This window comes from Salvia splendens, chromosome 21 (genome assembly GCF_004379255.2).
Source record: "Salvia splendens isolate huo1 chromosome 21, SspV2, whole genome shotgun sequence".
NCBI classification, from domain to species: Eukaryota; Viridiplantae; Streptophyta; class Magnoliopsida; order Lamiales; family Lamiaceae; genus Salvia; species Salvia splendens.
The window spans coordinates 26,296,983-26,316,125 of record NC_056052.1 but is presented as its reverse complement, the minus strand read 5'-3'; the positions used below and the strand labels follow the sequence as shown (position 1 = coordinate 26,316,125).

General features: G+C 41.5%; 2 protein-coding genes across 2 annotated transcripts; both read left to right on the top strand.

Moving 5' to 3' along the window:
* The first annotated feature begins 7,446 nt into the window (after positions 1–7,446).
* Positions 7,447–11,598, top strand: LOC121784813 (putative late blight resistance protein homolog R1B-16). The gene is made up of 3 exons (XM_042183051.1): positions 7,447–7,964; positions 8,926–11,153; positions 11,348–11,598. The coding sequence occupies exons 1-2, from the start codon at positions 7,551–7,553 to the stop codon at positions 11,134–11,136; spliced, it is 2,625 nt and encodes an 874-aa protein (XP_042038985.1). The 5' UTR covers positions 7,447–7,550; the 3' UTR covers positions 11,137–11,153; positions 11,348–11,598.
* A 4,289-nt stretch (positions 11,599–15,887) lies between these two features.
* Positions 15,888–17,403, top strand: LOC121785409 (putative late blight resistance protein homolog R1A-3). The gene is made up of 2 exons (XM_042183826.1): positions 15,888–16,466; positions 16,612–17,403. Exons 1-2 carry the CDS (start codon positions 16,277–16,279, stop codon positions 17,031–17,033), a joined length of 612 nt encoding a protein of 203 aa, XP_042039760.1. The 5' UTR covers positions 15,888–16,276; the 3' UTR covers positions 17,034–17,403.
* Positions 17,404–19,143: the final 1,740 nt, after the last annotated feature.

The following is a 19,143-nucleotide window of genomic DNA, read 5'->3' as shown; positions in this document are numbered from 1 at the left end:
TCTACAAAAGGTAAACCTAATTTACATTAATTGTTCCTCTATTTTAGGCTAAATATACTCTCATATCTTCTCTTGATATCTTCTAATTAGTATCCAATATTCTTGATATCTTCCAACACTCCCCCTCAAGTTATGTAACGGGATTGCCGATACTTAGCTTGTACAATGCATCTTGGAATGATTTTGAGTTCACTGCCTTCGTCAGTATGTCAGCCAGTTGATCTTCAGATTTTACATAGGGCATTTCCACCACCTTTGCCTCGAGGTTCTCTTTTATGAAGTGTCGGTCTACCTCCACGTGTTTCGTCCTGTCATGTTGCACTGGGTTCTCCGAGATACTAATGGCTGCCTTGTTGTCACAAAAAAGCTTGCACGGATAGGTCGTCCGCAGGCCTAGTTCTGTCATCACTCTCCTTAGCCATAATATCTCTGTCGGTCCACTTTTAATTCCTCTAAATTCTGCCTCGGCACTTGAGAGGGCTACTACCTTCTGTTTCTTGCTCCTCCACGATACAAGATTTCCTCCCACAAAGGTAAAGTACCCGGCAGTCAATTTCCGGTCATTCGGGTTGCCTGCCCAGTCTGCATCAGTAAAACCATGTATCTCCATGTGTCCGTGTTTCTCGAACATAAGCCCATGTTCCGCGGTTCCTTTCAAGTATCGAACAATCCTTAGAACTGCTTCCCAGTGTTCTTCCTGTGGTGCATACATAAATTGGCTTACCACCCCGACTGAGTAAGCGATATCTGGTCTAGTATGAGAGAGATATATTAACTTCCCAACTAACCGCTGGTACCTCCCCCTGTCTGTCAGCTTCGCTCCTTCCTTCATTTGCAATCCATGGTTCTGAACCATAGGAGTGTCTGCTGGCTTACAATCGATCATCCCAATTTCTGCCAATAAGTCTAGTATATACTTCCTCTGGTTTATAAAGATTCACTTCTTCGATCTGAGCACCTCTATTCCCAAGAAGTATTTGAGAAGACCAAGATCCTTCATTTCAAACTCCTTAAAAAGATTCTTCCTCAATTCGGCTATCTCATTCTCGTCATCTCCCGTGATGATCATGTCGTCTACATAGATAATCAAACAGGTGATCTTCCCATTTTTCTTCTTCAGGAAGAGAGTATGGTCTGAATTACTCTGGGTATAGTCATACTTTTTCATCACTTCAGTAAATCTCCCAAACCATGCTCTAGGAGACTGCTTCAGTCCGTATAGTGTCTTCTTAAGTCGGCAGACCTCCCATGCACCAAACTCACCAGAAAACCCAAGTGGGGGTTCCATGTAAACAGGTTTTGGCAGCTCCCCATGTAGAAAGGCATTCGTCACGTCGAACTGATGTAGTGGCCAATCTTTGTTTGCCGCAACTGAAAATAATACTCTCACAGTGTTGATCTTCGCCACTGGTGAGAAGGTCTCAGCGTAGTCGACTCCATACGTTTGAGTGTATCCCTTTGCCACTAGTCGTGCTTTGTACCGTTCAACTGTGCCATCTGGTTTCTTCTTGATCGTGAATACCCATCTGCATCCGACCGTCCTCACTCCTTCTGGTAGTTTCTCTTTTTCCCATGTATTGTTCTTCATAAGTGCCTTCATCTCGGTAAGCATTGCTTCTCTCCACTTTCTGTGTTTCATTGCCTCTTCTGCTGACTGTGGAATTTCTTCTTCCTCATACAGCGCAGCCTCAAACGCCCGTGCCATTTTAGTCAAATTCCCTTGCACAAAATTTGCGACCCCATAGCGGCTTTTCTTCCCAATCTTCTCAGGGGAGTATCATTTTGGAGGAACTCCCCTTGTAGTCCGATGGGGAAGTACATACTGCCCCGTGTCACCGTCAATTGTGTTGTCCTCGCTTACAAGTTCTGTATCGACAGGATCAGTAGAATTCTCAACTAGACTTGGTTCGGGAATTACCTCGGATATCGTCGGAGTTGGATTACCTGAGCTTGGATGAGATGACTCTTGTGGTGAGACGGGCTCGGCGGTAGTGACTATCTCTGGTTCTGTTAGGTCCTCAATCGAGGAGCTTGGCACTGGCACAACCCAACTTAGGTAGTCCATCGTACTACCTGGATCACTCTCCCCCTGACTACTAAGGTGGGTATGATAGAAAAACTCGGTTTCCAAAAAGTTGCAATTCATGGTCGTGGTAATTTTCTTGGTAAGTGGATCGAAGCAGCGATAACCTCTCTGGTTTACCCCGTATCCTACGAACACACACTTGGTCGCACAGGGTGAAAGTTTGGTTCTCTCATGTCTCGGGATATGGGTGTAAACAGTGCACCCAAAAACTCTAGGTTGAAGGTTCAAATGTTCGGGAATGTTGGCTTGTTTGGACAGTATATCAAGAGGGGTTTTCATGTGAAGAATTTTAGAGGGTAGACGGTTGATGAGGTAGACAGAGGAGGCGATTGCTTCTGGCCAAAAGTGTTTGGGAACTTTGGATTCGATCATGAGGGCCCGGGTCATTTCTAGAATAGTTATATTTTTTCTCTCAGCTACCCCATTTTGTTTTGGTGTATATGCACAAGAAGTTTGATGGATTATACTGTTATCTCTACAGAATTGGTTCATGGTATTGTTCACAAATTCTCTCCCATTATCTGACCTAAGGGTTTTGATAGTGGTATGAAATTGTGTTTGGATAAGTTTAAAGAAAGCGGTAAATCTATCAAATACTTCAGATTTATGTTTCAAGAAATAAATTCACGTCATTCTAGTGCAGTCATCAATAAAAGTCACAAAATAGCGAAAACCATTCCCCCCAACGATAGGTGTCGGTCCCCATACATCAGAATGTACCAAAGAAAACATGGATTTCATACGAGTGTTTGTCGGTTTAAAAGATTGTCTGTGGCTTTTGGCCAAAACACAAGTTTCACAAGAAAAATTAAGCGGAATAGAAAGGTTCGGAAAAAGCAATTTAAAGTAACCAGGAGAGGGGTGTCCTAGTCTTCGGTGCCAAAGCCAAGTTTCCTGTTTCGTGGACCCGTGAGCCAGCATTGCACTACCATGTTGAGCTATCTCATCCACGTAGTAGAGTCCTTCTTTCTCAGTGCCACGCCCAAGTATCCTCCTCGTCTGAATATCCTGTAAAATACAAAAATCGGGATGCATCAGTAGAGTGCAATTCAACTCCTTAGTCACGTGACTAATAGACATCAGCCTTTGAGATAAAGTGGGCACGTATAAACAGTTCGTAAGTCGCAGAGTTGGAGATATCTGAATTGTCCCCGCCCCAACAACAGTAATCAATTCCCCATTAGCTGTCTTTATATATGTTTTTGTCACCTCACTAAACTCAATAAAGTCATCCTTTTCCGGTGTCATGGTATCAGTTGCTCCACAGTCAAAAATCCAACCCTTCGATTTTTTATCAGATACATGTTGAACATGGAATGCAGCAGAAATTAAGGGGGCAAACTGATTTCTAGATACAAATTTCGGGTCAATTTGGGAAATTTCGGAAGTTCTGGGCTCAATTTTGGATATGTGATAATCTGGGGGCCGACATGAAATGAGGTGGGGTCTTTTTTTATATTTCCTATTTTCATGTGGGGCAAAATAATAATAGTGAGAGTTGTGGGAGTTAGGGTTTGATTTTAAATCAAACCCTTTACCTCTACCATCTGCACCGCCTAGCCCCTCTGTCCGTTCTGCGAAGTTTCCGGCGCCTCGCACGTTGCCGCCGGCCGGTTGGCCCTCCAATCGGACTCCGGTACTCTGTCCACTGGTTTCCCCGTCGGTTTTCCGCGGGATTCCTTCGCCGCCTCTTCCGATGGCCAATTTCGCCTGGCCTGTCGTTGACCTTGCTTTCTGTCGCTCCTCCCACCATTCTGGGTATCCCACCCGCTTGAAGCACGTCTCCCACGTATGCTTTTGCTTCCCACAGTGGGAGCACCACAATTTCGAGGTGTCCGGTCGGTTTCCCAAGCGGCTGGTAGCGGCGGGGCACGACGGTGGAGGTCCGCTTCGATTCGGAGGGCGCTGGCTTTGGGCGGCGAACCCGTGTCCGATCTCCCCCCCAAGTGATGGTTCGGTTGTTCCCGGAGCTCCTCCGGTTGGTGGAGAGGACGCAGGTGGCATGATTTTCAATCGAGCCGCCTCCTTCTTCACCATTCTGTAGGCAGCCTCGACTGATGGGGTCGGGTCTTCTTTCAGGATCTCCCGCCTGATTGAATCGTATTCTTGGTTGAGTCCCGTAAGGAACTTGATTAGTTCCTCCAGGTTTGTTATATGTTCTGTGGTTGGTTTTGGTTCTTCTGGGTCTGACATTTCGATGCACGGGTTCTGTTTTCGGATTGATTTTGGCTGAAAAAAAAGGTCGGGAAAGGTATAATCGGCTATGATGAAACGTTTCTGAGCCAAGGATCGATCTGCTCTGTTACCATGTTAAACGAAGGGATTGGTAATGTTTATCATTCTCATTCAATCTGCTTTGGACGATAATACATTACATAGATATATAGGCTATACTATATCTACAAAAGGTATACCTAATTTACATTAATTGTTCCTCTATTTTAGGCTAAATATACTCCCATATCTTCTCTTGATATCTTCTAATTAGTATCCAATATTCTTGATATCTTCCAACCTGCAGAATCCACTATGCGTTTATGCCAAAGGTGAAATAGCATAAACAACTTTTTCATTATCCAGAATTTAAAAATGGTCCCAAATACTATATTCCAAATAGGATGGCACTATATATAATAGTGACTCACCAAAGTAGATTGTTTCCTAGCACTGGTATGGGCCCATTAATTTGGTGACAGCCCATCTCTCTGACAAAGCTATCTGGCTTCAATTATAGAAGTATGAGACCATCCACAACGCGTCTCGCGCCGGGCTCGCGTCTCGTCTCGGAGAGACGAGACCCCCGCGAGACGCATTGCAGCGCCCATCTCGTCTCCAGCTCGCGACCGTCTCGTCGCGTAGCTCGTCTCGGAGAGACACGAGACGAGCTGTCTCGCCACGCGCCAGGGACACGTGGCACGTCCCCATGCGTGCGTGACGCCCACTCGCTGGCCCGCGAGTGGGCGTCGTCACTGATGACGCAATAATTCATTTTTTTTAAAAAAAATCGATTTTTAATAAAAAAATTTTTTTTTTTCAAACGGTAATATTACCGTTAAATATTTATTTTCATTTTTTAAATTTTTTATTTTTTTACTCTATAAATAATTCTATTCCATACTCATTTCAAACACAAACACACATCTATTCCTCTCAAATCCTCTCTATCACTCCAATTTCCATCTTCAATCAACTCAAACAAATGAATCCTTTTGAGCAAATGCGCCAATTAATGGAACAATCACTCGAAGAAGATCGACGACGAGAGGCGGAGGAAGCCGCACCACCCCCACGACGCTCCCGGAAGTACATCACACACCCCCAAGCCGCACCACCCCCACGACGCACCACCCCCACGACGCTCCCGGAAGAAGATGGAAAAAAAATTATAAATTAAATTGAATGAATAGTAATTAAGAGACGGTATAGAGACGGTTAAGAGACGGAGCGTTGCAGGTTCCGTCTCTTAGTTAAGAGATGGAGGAAAAAAGGACAGTGGGGCCCTCAAATAGTGCTCAAATAGTAGTTAAGAGACGGTTTAAGAGACTGTATAGAGACAGCGTTGTGGATGGCCTGATCTGTTTCATACAATAACCATAAATATTAGGAGTATTAACATCTTTTAATACCATCCACAATAAAAATAGCTCAGCAATAGCCCAGCCATAGCCTAGCCACTGCCACATCATCAGCACTAAAAATCCTCCTGTCACATCATCAAAACAAGCAAATAGCCCAGCAATAGCCCAGTCATAACCTAGCCACATAATATCCACATCACTATTAACAAATATATACAAAATGAAATAATTAACAATCACACAATATACGAAATTTAATTTACGAGACATATACGGGAAAAGTTTAATAATAATATTAAAATTTTAAAAAGTACAATAATTTTAAAAAATACATTAATTTAAAAAAAATACAATAATAAAAAGGAGTGCCAATTCACTCCTCGTCTCCGTCGTAGCCGGAGACGAGGAAAGCGCGTATATATAGTGTTTCGGGAAATGAAAATGACGAGCAAAACGCGTATATATAGTGTTTCGGGAAAAAAAAAATTTTAATTTCGCGCTAGGCGGTGCGCTGGGCGATCCGGGCTCTGCAATAGCGCCGAGCGGACCGCCCAGCGCCGGCGCTCGGTTGGGCGGTCGGCTGGTCGGCATTGTGGATGGTCTAAAAATAAAATTATTTTTTATTTTGATTTATCCATTAAAATTACAAAATTCTCTAGTTTGATTTTTCCATTAAAATTACAAAAAATTCTATTTTAGAAAAAAAAAATTCTTTATAGTAAGGTGAGATTCATTATTTATTAACAATACTTTAAACATGTTTAGTAGGGTAGATGACTCATCTATTAAAATTTCAAAAATTCAATTTTAGGAAACAAAATCTCACTCTAATAAGATGATATCCATCTCTATTAACAATATTTCATTTTTTTGCTTACTGATTTTAAATTAAAGCTTATGTTGCTTAAAAAAAATTATTTTTTAAAAGACGGATGTAGGACTATTTTGGTCCGTCAAAAATAATTATGATAGTGGATGACTTTGCCTTAATGAATTAAATAAAAAATTGATAAAATAAGATATAGATAAAAAAATAATTGAAATATTATTAATAGAAAATAAAAGTCACCTCTCTAGAATGAAAAATTACTACTAGTGTTAAAAAAATATGCTAGCGATAAATAAAGATAGTGTAAGATGTGGGATTTTGAATATCAAATAAAAAATAAAAATTTCAGCAAAGTTAAAAGTATCTTGAACATTATAATATTAACAAATTTTAAATTATAAATTCAGAGCATGATAAATAATCATCTCTTCACTCTCATTTCCATTTATGCAACTCAAAGTCATCAAAGTCATACTCTCTCCCTCCCTTAAATAGCGTCATAGTTTGACCGGATCTCGAATTTTAAAATTTTTATAAAAAGTGGATCGAAAAAGTTGGTAGGACGTGAGTCCTATTTTTGAAGTACTAGTTTTATGAAATAATAAAATGCGAGTAAGAATAGATTATAGAGATATGAGGCACTGATAAATTTTGGGGAATTGATTCAAACTAAAAAATACTCTCTCCGTCCCGCACTACTCGCACTTATTTCCTTTTTGGGCGTCCCAAGTTACTTGCACTCTTTTCATTTTTAGTAAAAAATTTCACCTACAGCCGTCATTTTTTACTTTCCTATACACTCATTCCTTAATCTCCGAGCCGAAAAGGAAATGAGCGAATAGCCTGAGACGGAGGGAGTATAACAACATTTTTGGGACGGAGGGAGTAGGGGGCGATGCTGTTAAAAGATTTTAACGGAGGTTATAAAAAAGTCGATTCAATCAGCCAATTTTTCTACCGGATTAACGATACAAGACTGGTTAACGATTTTCATATCAATAATGGATTGAAGTTGACTCAGTAGCTAGAGAGAGAGAGAGTGAGAAGGGAGAGAGATATGGCGGATGCAGCAGTGGAATTTCTGCTGAACAATCTCAAAGAGCTACTGCTCTACCACTCGAAGCTAATCACCGAAACCAGAAGCCAGATCGTGAGCCTCGACAAGGATCTCCGCGTCTTCAAAGCCTTCCTCAAAGACTCGGTGAAGAAGCGGAGAGAGGACGAGCACACCAAGGCTCTGGTGCAGAACATCCGCGACGTCGTCTACGAGGTCGAAGATGTCGTCGATCTCTTCGTCACCAAAGCCATCGAGAAGAAGGCCAAAGGCACTTCTCTCAAATTCTGGAAGCCTTCCTACGATCTCCACACCATCGGCGGGAAGGTCGAGGAGGTTAAGAAGAAGGTGGAGCGAGCGAGGATGGATTTCGCCAACCTCACAATCGATCACGAAAACAGATCTGAAAAACCGCAGGTCAGTAATCTCAAGTTCATTTATCTTCTGCTGCTTGCTGAATTGATTCATCTTTGATTTTTCCGATTCGAGTTAGATATAATTGTGTTTATTTCCTGCTTGCTGAATTGATTCATCTTTGATTTTTCCGATTCGAGTTAGATAGAATTGTGTTTATTTCCTGCTTGCCTAATTGATTCATCTTTGATTTTTCCAAATCGAGAGAGACTTTGGTCTTTGCCTCTTTGGGGATGACTCGAGTTTTATGCAAAAATTAGTGTAATACTTATATTTTAAAAAATAGAAATGGATTTATGCTGTGAGATAAAAGCAAGTAAGAAAGGGGATTACTTGTTTGGGACAAAGGGAATAACAAAATATTGAAGTATAAAAAAGATTAAAAAATGGTTTTTAAGTATTTTAATTGTTAGTATTTAGAATGGAAAATGAGGGAAAAGTAATTTGTGATGTTATTCAATACAATATGATGTAATACCTGGTTCCCAAAAAATAGTTATCTTTTTCATTCTATGTTGTACATTAAAATTAGTTTATTTAGTGTCTCTCTATTTTACTACCGATTTTTGCATTAAAACTCGTCGTCTATTATCAAGACTATTTTCATAGATGGAGGTAGTAATATTCTAAACTTGGATGTTTGCTTTCTATTTTGCTTTTGTAGTAGTGGTGAGCAATGTCGTATACAATGGTCATAAGCGACTTTGAACTTATAAACATGGTGAAATTGTACCAAAACAACTACAACAATCCTTATATTTCAGGATATAAAAAAATTAAGGTTCAGACTTGTTTAAAACTAAATTAAAGTTGTCATTGGAACAACTAACAGTGAAAACTATGTGAAAAGTTTCCCATATGATTTCAAATTTAACATTCCTTTTAATTTTCGTGCAAAATAAGCGTGCCTATTTTTTTTTCTAGCAACTGGATTCGGAGTGGTATGCTAAATATTTTTTAACAGATTTGGCCATTACGGGAAAGAGATGTGGTGGGCTTCGTAGACGTGACAAACGACCTAATACATCGGCTGACTCAAGTAACTGACTATTTGGATGTCGTTTCTCTGACTGGCATGTTTGGCCTTGGCAAGACGACAGTGGCGAGGAAGATCTTCAATGACCCAGCAATCATCTATGAGTTCCCTATCCGCATATGGCTTCATATTTCTCAAGAGTTCTCAAACAAGGATGTTTTTCTAGCCATTATCAAAGCGTTCACCGCCATAACTGAGGACATACGTCAAAAAGATGAGGAAGACCTACGTCGAGATGTTGCTGATCGTCTAGAGAAAGTATGCTTTCTAATTGTGATGGATGATGTTTGGAATACAGCTGATTGGGACAGACTTCGCTTTGCCCTCCCTGAGATAAATAAAAACGGTAAAATCTTGATCACCAGTCGCAACGAGGATGTTGGCAGCTATGCTAGTTGCCCAAGACCTCCCAAGAAGTTGCGCTTCTTTAATCAAGATGAAAGTTGGGAGCTCCTCCGGTTGGAGGCACTTCGTGGCCAGGACTGCCCTTCTGACTTGGAAAGTGTCGGGCAAATAATTGCAAGAGATTGTCATGGATTGCCTCTTTCAGTAGTAGTCATAGGTGGAATCCTTGCCACAAAGTATTCGGCCTTGGACAAAAGTGTAACTAAAAAAGCATGGGAGGAAATGTCCACACAAGTGAGTGGATTTCTTAAAGAAGATCCCACCAATCGCGTGAACAAATTTATATCTTTGAGTTATGATAAACTGCCTTATAACTTGCGTGCATGCTTTCTCTATCTGGGGGTATTTCCAGAGGACTATGAGATTCCAGTGTCGAGATTGATTCGCATGTGGATTGGGGAAGGATTCATACAACAAAGTAATGATTCTAGCTTGGAGGAAACTGCGGAGAAGTACTTAAAGGATCTTATTAACAGAAACTTGGTCACAGTCGACAAGTTTAAGCCGGATGGTAAGGTCAAGACATGCAGGATTCATGATACATTGCGTGAATTCTGTCGGACTGAAGCTGCAAATGAGAATGAAAACTTTTTCCAAGAAATCAAGTCTAGAAATGGAACTTTTGATCCGAATTTAGAGCAGTATCGCCGTATTTCTATTCATACCAATTGCTTGAAGTTTATCCGTTCAAAACCTGCTGGCCATCGTGTTCGGTCATTTGTTTGTTTTTCCAAAGATGGATTCATCTTGCCCCCAGAGAGCGTTCCACACATGCTTGGAGCTTTTGAATTGCTCAGGGTTTTAGATGTCAAACCCATCAAACTCACCAAAATTACCAGTCACATGTATGAATTGATTCATGTGAGGTACATTGCCTTGTCATTGGACATGCCAACTCTTCCTTCAAAATTCAGCGAGCTTTGGAACATACAAACACTTATAGTTGACACCACATTGCGTGAGCTTGCAGTGAAAGCGGATATATGGAAATTGTCTCGGCTTAGGCATTTCAAGACTAATGCATCAGCTACTTTGCCCAAGCCGGGCAAAGACAGCAAACACGGTGCAGAGCTTCAAACACTTGGCACGATTTCTGTGAAGAATTGCAATACAGAGATATTTGATAGGGCTTGCAATTTAAAGAAATTGGGCATTCGTGGGGAGCTAGCCTTGCTTTTGGAAAGAAAGATGGAATCATTTGATGCCATTGGAAAACTGAAGTATCTTGAAAAGCTTAAGCTAATGAATGACGTGTATCCTAGACCAGCTTCTGAAGGCGGACTGGATTGCCTTCCTCAACCTTATCAATTCCCGTCTACACTTAAGAGCCTCACACTGATCTCCACGTTCCTCCGTTGGGATTCCATGCATATCCTTGGGTTGCTAGAGAACCTTGAGATTCTCAAGTTGAAAGATAAGGCGTTCATTGGGGACATATGGAAGGCGGTTGATGGAGGTTTTCGCCATCTTGAATTCTTGCAAATTGAAGAGACGGATTTAGTTTGTTGGGAGGCTTCATCCCATCACTTCCCTAGATTGAGAAGCCTTGTGCTCAAGAACTGTGATAAGCTTATCAAGATTCCAATTGCACTGGCCGAAGTAGAAACACTTCAAATGTTGGAGATGTACGTCTGTAAATCTGCTGCTGCATCTGCTAAGGACATTCAGGTGAAGAGAAGTGCACAACCTGAAGGCTTTACATTCAAGCTCTCAATTTTCCCGCCTCCCGAATGAATGATCATTCTTGACAGGTAACTTATCTTTCCAATTTTAAGCTTCTTAATTATGAGGTCTGTTTTTCTGCATGTTGTGATTGCATAACAGTTTTAGCAAATTTGTAGTCTAGTTCATCGAGTTATATTAGTCTCGAGTGGTAGACATTTGTACTATGGAACGGAGAGGTCTCGGAATCAAACGCCACTGCTGCTAATGTTGATATTTGCAGGGGCTTGCTTGAAGAACTGCTGCCACAGTTCTACTGCAAAATGTTGCATCTTTTGGAGTAATAAGTGGTGGGAATACTTGATTATATATATATATGATGTATGCTATGCTAAACTGAAACCATTGCATGGTTGTAATATAATTTGTTTGTCAGTAAATGTGAATACATTTTCCTTTCCTATTGAAGTTGATTGAAGATTGTTTTGTAATTTATTTGAATACAAACCGAATGATTTGATCTTCTTGTTTTCATGCTTCCTGAGTATAGTAGGGAAAGTAAAATTTTGTATGGTGATTTCTTAGACCATCTCCAACCATTTACATCAAATTCAAAATTTACACTATTTTTGAGTTTTTTTCTTACAAATTTTTTGCAGTAATACTATATTTGGTGTATGGTTGGAGAAGATTTTTACATCAAAACTTATTTTTGGAGTATAGTTGGAGATGTTCTCAGTAGCAAATCACTAAAAATCATTTCCAGATTAAAAAAAAGGTGCCCAAAAAACTGGAAAAAAAACGAAAATAGAAGCTGAAAAAAGTTGAATCGTGATTGTCTCTATAAATGAGGGACGAGAGAGAAAAGAACAGTGTGGAAGATAAGATAGAAGACCATATCATTTCTTATTCAACTAGTCAATCGCGCCAAAATTAAAAATGTCAAAAGCTTACCTAAAATTCATTTTTCTCTGTGATTATCAACTCTCTCTCTCTCTCTCTCTCTCTCTCTCTCTAAAGTTATCGCTTCTTTTGATCGGCTATGATGGTTTATGCTGCTTGATGGGTTGGCGAATTTTTAATGGTGATGAATGCAGGAAAATACAGATCACGACACAGAGATTTACGTGGTTCGATTTACTGAGGTAAATCTACGTCCACGGGAAGAAAAGAGGGCAGAGTTGTATTGCTTGATCTGTTTTCTACAGCTTACAATACAGACTTGCTATTTGATATCTTATCTCTAGAGAACTTCTTTAGAACTTAACCCTTTTCTATCTGATCTAAGTTCTATTTATACATTGAACTAAGATCGTGGCTTGCATCACCACTAATGATGGTTGTGGATGTCGTGGAGGTCATGGAGATCCTGCATGGGTCCACTATCTTGCATGAGATCCTGCATGAGTCCACTATCTCTGTACTTGGTCCACTATCCTGCATGTGATCCTGCATGAGTTGACTATCTTTCAGTTCGGTCGAATACTGAGACCGAACTGCTGAACTATTGCCGAGCAGCTTTAGCCGATCTGAGAGTAGAGCTTGACTGGTCGGCTTTTACCGAGCTGTAGGCTGGAGCCGAACTCTTTGGTAATGCCGAACTGATACTCTTCCTTGGGCTTTGGGCTGATGGGCCGTCACTGCTGTTGGGCTTGTTTAGTCCGTACCCCATCACTACCCCCCCGAAAAACGAAGTGAATCACTTCGGCGAAGCGAGTCACTTCGGCATTCTGGATAAAGGTACGGGGTAAGTTGATGTTTGTCCTCGGTCTTATGAAGTAAACTCTTCTTTGACCGGACTTGGTTTGTGTCCTAATTTGGCGAGTTTTATCGCTCGGATCGGACTTTCCGTTGTCCTAATTTGGGGATCGGACTTTCCCTTGTCCTAATTCGGCGAGTTTTATCGCGTGGATCGGACTTTCCCTTGTCCTAATTCAGGCAAGTTTTATCGCGTGAATCGGACTTTTGTTGCAGTTCGTTTCAGACGAAGTGCTTGATTCTTAAGCTGAATTGTGGTCTTGTATCCTCTTTAGAAGCTTGGACTTCACAATCGTTGGCTTATTGCAGTTCGTTTCAGACGAACTGCTTGTTTAAGCTGAATTGTGGTCTTGTATCCTCTTTAGAAGCTTTGACTTCACAATCGTTGGCTTATTGCAGTTCGTTTCAGACGAACTGCTTATTTAAGCTGAATTGTGGTCTTGTATCCTCTTTAGAAGCTTTGACTCACAATCGTTGGCTTGTATATGTTCTAAGAAGGGGATCAGCCTTCGAAGAACAAGATACCTCAGTAACATTTGTAAGAGACGACACGCACAGAGACAGACAAAACACACAGACAAAACGCACAGAGACAAACAAAGACCAAGCAAACCAAAGAAAGCACATTGACCGAACAGGACTCAAGACTGACTGACCGGACTGTCTCTTACAAATGGAACTTTTTGAGGTTGGAAACGTACCATGTTCGGGGTACTTGTGCTCCTGACACGTGAGTCAATTTGTAAGACCCTTTGCCGAGGACTTCTGACACCCGATATGGACCTTCCCATGTGGGTTCGAGTTCGCCCAGCTTTTCTGCTCGGCTTACTTCGTTGTTTCTCAAGACGAGATCTCCCACTTGAAATTGCAGCTTTTTCACCCTTTGGTTATAATACCGGGCTACTTGCTCCTTGTACTTGGCTGCTTTTATGCAGGCCAATTCTCTTCTTTCTTCGGCCAGATCTAGTTTGGCTCTCAGTCCGTCATCATTTATTTCTGAGGAGAAATTTAGAGTTCGGGGACTGGGTACGCCGATCTCAACCGGAATCACGGCTTCAGTGCCGTACACCATGGAGTTCGGCTCCGGTGTGACTTCGGTCATTTCGCCTGCCTCTGACTCCGGCTGCTGTGATTGCTATGCTTGATGGTGCCGAGCTGATTGTTCGGCACTTTTAAGCGCAATCTGCAAACATTCTTTCTCTTTTTTGATCACCTCGGATGACCGCTATCCCTCCTTTAGTGGGGAAGGAGTTCGGCGAGGAAGCCTCTGATCGCTATGATCGGGCTTCTTTTTGTCTTCTCTAGATGAGCTGTCTAAAGACCGTTTTCGACGGCCTGCCTCATCGGCACGAGAAATCTGGTCCGCAATGTCCCACATTTCTTGAGCTGTTTGCGGACCGCACTCCACGAGCTTTCTGTAGAGAGCTCCGGGCAGGATTCCATTTTGGAATGCCGAAATGACAAGTAGATCATTGAGATTATCTACTTGTAGGCATTCCTTATGGAATCTCGTCAGGAAGTCGCTGATCTTTTCGTCGCGACCTTGACGTATAGAAAGCAGCTGAGCCGAAGTGATTCGGGCTTCCGCTTTCTGAAAGAACCTCCTGTGGAAAGCATCCATTAGATCTCGGTAAGATCTAATGCTGCCTTGGGGGAGGCTATCGAACCACCTTCTCGCGTTCCCGATAAGCAGCTCGGGGAACAGCTTGCACATATGGACCTCATTGAGACCCTGGTTCGCCATATTATACTGATAGCGTCCCAGGAAGTCATGAGGATCCACCAACCCGTCATAAGTCATCGACGGAGTTCGGTAGTTCTGTGGAAGGGGAGTTCGGGTGATATCGTCCGAGAACGGAGTCTTCAATGCTCCGTACATGGCGAACCCGAAATCTCTTCGGTATGGAGGAGATGGAGTTCTCCTGTGATTCCGGTACCGAGGAGGAATAGGAACATGTCGGGGTTGAGGATTCTTCTTCCTGGAAGACACGGCACTACTGCGGTAGTGACTTTCAAGTCTGGAGGAGGAGGGAGAATCCACCGTTTTCGTCTTCGGCTGTTGGCTCTTTTGCAGGAAGGCTAAGAACTCATCCTGCTTCTCAGCCAAGAACAGCTTGACAGCCTCATTCAAATCAGGCTGCTGGGAAGACTCGGTGTGTGGACCTTTTGAGCGGCTTGTTCCTTCATCGTGAAAACTGGAAGTAGCTGTCTCCCGAGGCTGTTTTCCGGACCTGCGGGCTGGACTAGCTTCCTCATGGTTTTCACGAACGGTATTACGGGTAGTGTGTGATCTGGTATGCATTTTTTTGGGGTGGAAAAAGGGTCAAAAATTCGCTTTATCACAAATTTGGTTCTCTGTTTCCCACAGACGGCGCCAGTGATGGGTTGGCGAATTTTTGATGGTGATGAATGCAGGAAAATACAGATCACGACACAGAGATTTACGTGGTTCGATTTACTGAGGTAAATCTACGTCCACGGGAAGAAAAGAGGGCAGAGTTGTATTGCTTGATCTGTTTTCTACAGCTTACAATACAGACTTGCTATTTGATATCTTATCTCTAGAGAACTTCTTTAGAACTTAACCCTTTTCTATCTGATCTAAGTTCTATTTATACATTGAACTAAGATCGTGGCTTGCATCACCACTAATGATGGTTGTGGATGTCGTGGAGGTCATGGAGATCCTGCATGGGTCCACTATCTTGCATGAGATCCTGCATGAGTCCACTATCTCTGTACTTGGTCCACTATCCTGCATGTGATCCTGCATGAGTTGACTATCTTTCAGTTCGGTCGAATACTGAGACCGAACTGCTGAACTATTGCCGAGCAGCTTTAGCCGATCTGAGAGTAGAGCTTGACTGGTCGGCTTTTACCGAGCTGTAGGCTGGAGCCGAACTCTTTGGTAATGCCGAACTGATACTCTTCCTTGGGCTTTGGGCTGATGGGCCGTCACTGCTGTTGGGCTTGTTTAGTCCGTACCCCATCACTGCTCTTGTTTCCCTTAGAAAAACTATTGAAAAGATCAGCATGAATCCAGAGCAGTATTCCAGTGCCCTTCATCAATTTAATCAAATTAGATGCATCAATGAACTATTTCTTCTGCTGGAGTTCACTGACTTTCCTCAGAGAGAAGCGAGAATCAGGGATGCAGCAATTGAAGTGCAACAAATTCTCGAGCTTCTCATTTCGAAGCAGAGCCGATCGCGATTCGGATTGAACAAGTATAACCGCTTTCTCGCCAAATTCTGGCGCAGTGCTAGGTTTCAGCACCAGATTGAGAGAATAAGAGAATTAATTGATGCAATCGCAAGGGAGATGATAGAGTTGGAGAAGGATAGTGAAGATCAATTGCAGCTCAGTGACTCTCCTTCAGCAATTGAAGTCAGTGACTCCTGCAGATTCTCTTGCAGTAAACTCGTCGGCGTCGGCATCGGCTTCAGCAGTGTTGATGAATAGCCTTGAAATCGAAGATGAAATGCAACTCGGTGATTTTCCTGCTGCTAACTCGTCGTCTTTAATGGCAGTCGCTAGCAGGATCGGTGATGTGGTTGGATTGGAAGATGATACGCTAGCAATAAAGACTCGGCTTTGTGGAGAATCCCCAAAACTACAAGTCATTCCAATAGTTGGAATGAGAGGTATCGACAAAACCACACTTTCTATAACTGTTTATAATGATCTGCTTACAATTGAATATTTTGATATCCGTGTTTGGATCACTCTGTCACAAGATTATTCTACACAAAAAATTGTTGCAATGCTCATGGATTCATTTTGTCATAGAGAAATCTGGACAGAGGGATGAAGAAACTGTGTACAAGAGTTTAAAGGGTAGAAGATATCTTATTGTTATGGATGATATGTGGAGCACGGAGCCTTGGGATGATGTGAGAGATGTGTTTCCTGTTGATCATAATGGAAGTCGGATCATATTAACCACAAGGCTGTTGGATGTGGCTACTTATGTTTCTAGAGTTAGCCCACTTCAAGAGATGCGCTTCATGGATATTGAACAGAGTTGGGAATTGCTTATGCAGAGGGTGTTTGGCGATGAAGATTGCTCTCCTGAATTGGAGAGCATTGGATTGAAGATTGCAAGAAGTTGCGGAGGACTGCCACTTGCAGTTTCTGTGATTGGAGGACTCTTATCCATGGTTGAAAGGAATCCGGTTTCATGGTTGGAAATCGCAGATAATGTGGGTTAGGTTTTTGTCAAGGAAGATGGCCCTATTGATGAGATACTATCTTTGAGCTATGCTCACTTGCCTCATCACTTGAGGGATTGTTTCTTGTATATGGGAGGTTTTCCGGAAGATCATAAGATTCGTCTCTCAAAATTGGTTAGATTATGGGTAGCTGAGGGTTTTGGAAGATGAGGCTGAAGAGTGTTTGGAGGATCTTGCCAGTAGAAGCCTTGTTTTGGTTATAGAGAGAGAGTATAATGGCAGAATCAAAAGATGTAGTCTCCATGATCTAGTCCGGGACTTGTGCATAAGAAAAGCCAAAGAGAAAAACTTTTTTGTAAATATTATGGATGGATATGTTGAAAAGAAGCATTTCTTAGACAGCATAAAACTTCAGACTCGTATAAGTGTTCGACCTACTAGCCTATGGTACATTTCCGGACGTTCTTGCTCCACCATCCGTACTATTATGTCCTTCCCAAGGTATTGGGGGGGACTATGTTCCAATTTTATTGGACTTCTCGAAGAGTGTTAGTAGGGATGTCAATGTGGCCCGTAACCCGTGGGCTGGGAAATTTATAGGGTTAGGGCTAGAAATTTCTAGCCCGATAAAACTAAAACCCGCTTAGCTCTCACCCGATTAATCCGCAATCCGTTAGGATCAGACCCGAAAACCCGATAAAAATTCTATATTCTTTTTTTTGGCTCTTAATTCGACACTTAATTGATTAATTTTATAATATAGATAACTAAAAAATGACTTTCAATTTTATATTAAATATATAAATTATATATTAAATTTTTATTAATATAATAATTGATAAATAAATTAAAAACTTTAAATTTACTAAAAAAATATTTAAATTTCTAAAATATGCATAAAAGTTTCATGAAATATGTCAAATATTAGTATTTTATATGTTTATGATTAAGTTTGAGCATATATCTCTAATTTATCATAATTAAATATTTTACACTTTATGAATATAGCTAATTTTCATCATTATTTATTGGATTGATAGCATGTTAATCTTATCGGTAGTAATCCGATTAACCCGTTGGGCTAGCCCGAAACCCGAGCTTTTAGGGTTAGGGTTGAACTTTAATAACCCGAAAGAAATCACAACCCGATTGGCCCACACCGATTAACCCGCAACCCTAGTAGGGCCGGCCCAATTGACATCCCTAAGTGTTAGATTACTTAGAGTATTTGATGCAGAAAATGATTATGTTGGACCGCTCCCTGATGCACTATATAAACTATTTGCTTTAAGATATCTTGCTACAAATACTATGCACAATTTCAGGATTCCTGCAGTGATATCAAAGCTTCAGAATCTTCAAACCTTAATCATCGATGCACGTCATAGCCCGGACGTAGGGAGGCCTAATATCAACTCTTTGCCGCAAGAAATCTGGCTGATGCCGCAGTTAAGACATCTCATCTGCTATGGTAGGTTTCCTTGTCCAAAAGAACCAACTTGTACTCTCAAAAACTTGCAAACACTCTCCTTAGTGTTGCATGATATGTGTGTTGTGGAGATACTGGAAAATATTCCAAACATAAAAAAGTTAGGAGTTGATTGTTCTTATTATGACTATGGCACTCACCTTAATAATTTGGAGTACTTGCATCAACTTCAGAGTTTGGAACTTAGGTGTGCGGACTGGCGAAAAGATAGTATATCTTTTCGTAAGATGTTGAGGAAGTTGATCTTGTGTAACATGTCACTTCCTTGGAGTGAAATGAGCATCGTTGGTTCGTTGCCAAATCTTGAGGTGCTTAAGTTGAAAAAATTTGCTTGCATTGGCAGCACATGGGAGACATCAGAAGGAGAATTTCTTCAGCTGCAATAGCTTCTAATTAGCAATTCAAAGCTGCAGTATTGGATAGCTGAAGAGTGCCACTTTCCAAGGCTAAAATTCTTGCTGCTTCATGAATGTTGGTATTTGAATGAGATTCCAGAAGGTATAGGTGAAATTGCAACGCTCGAACGGATTGATGTTCGAAGCTGCAACTTGTTGCCTGAGTCTCTTGTAGAATCGGCCAAACGTATACAAGAGGCACAACAGAGTTTGGGAAATGATGCCCTTCATGTTCACTAACCACAAAGGTGACATTCTCCACCTA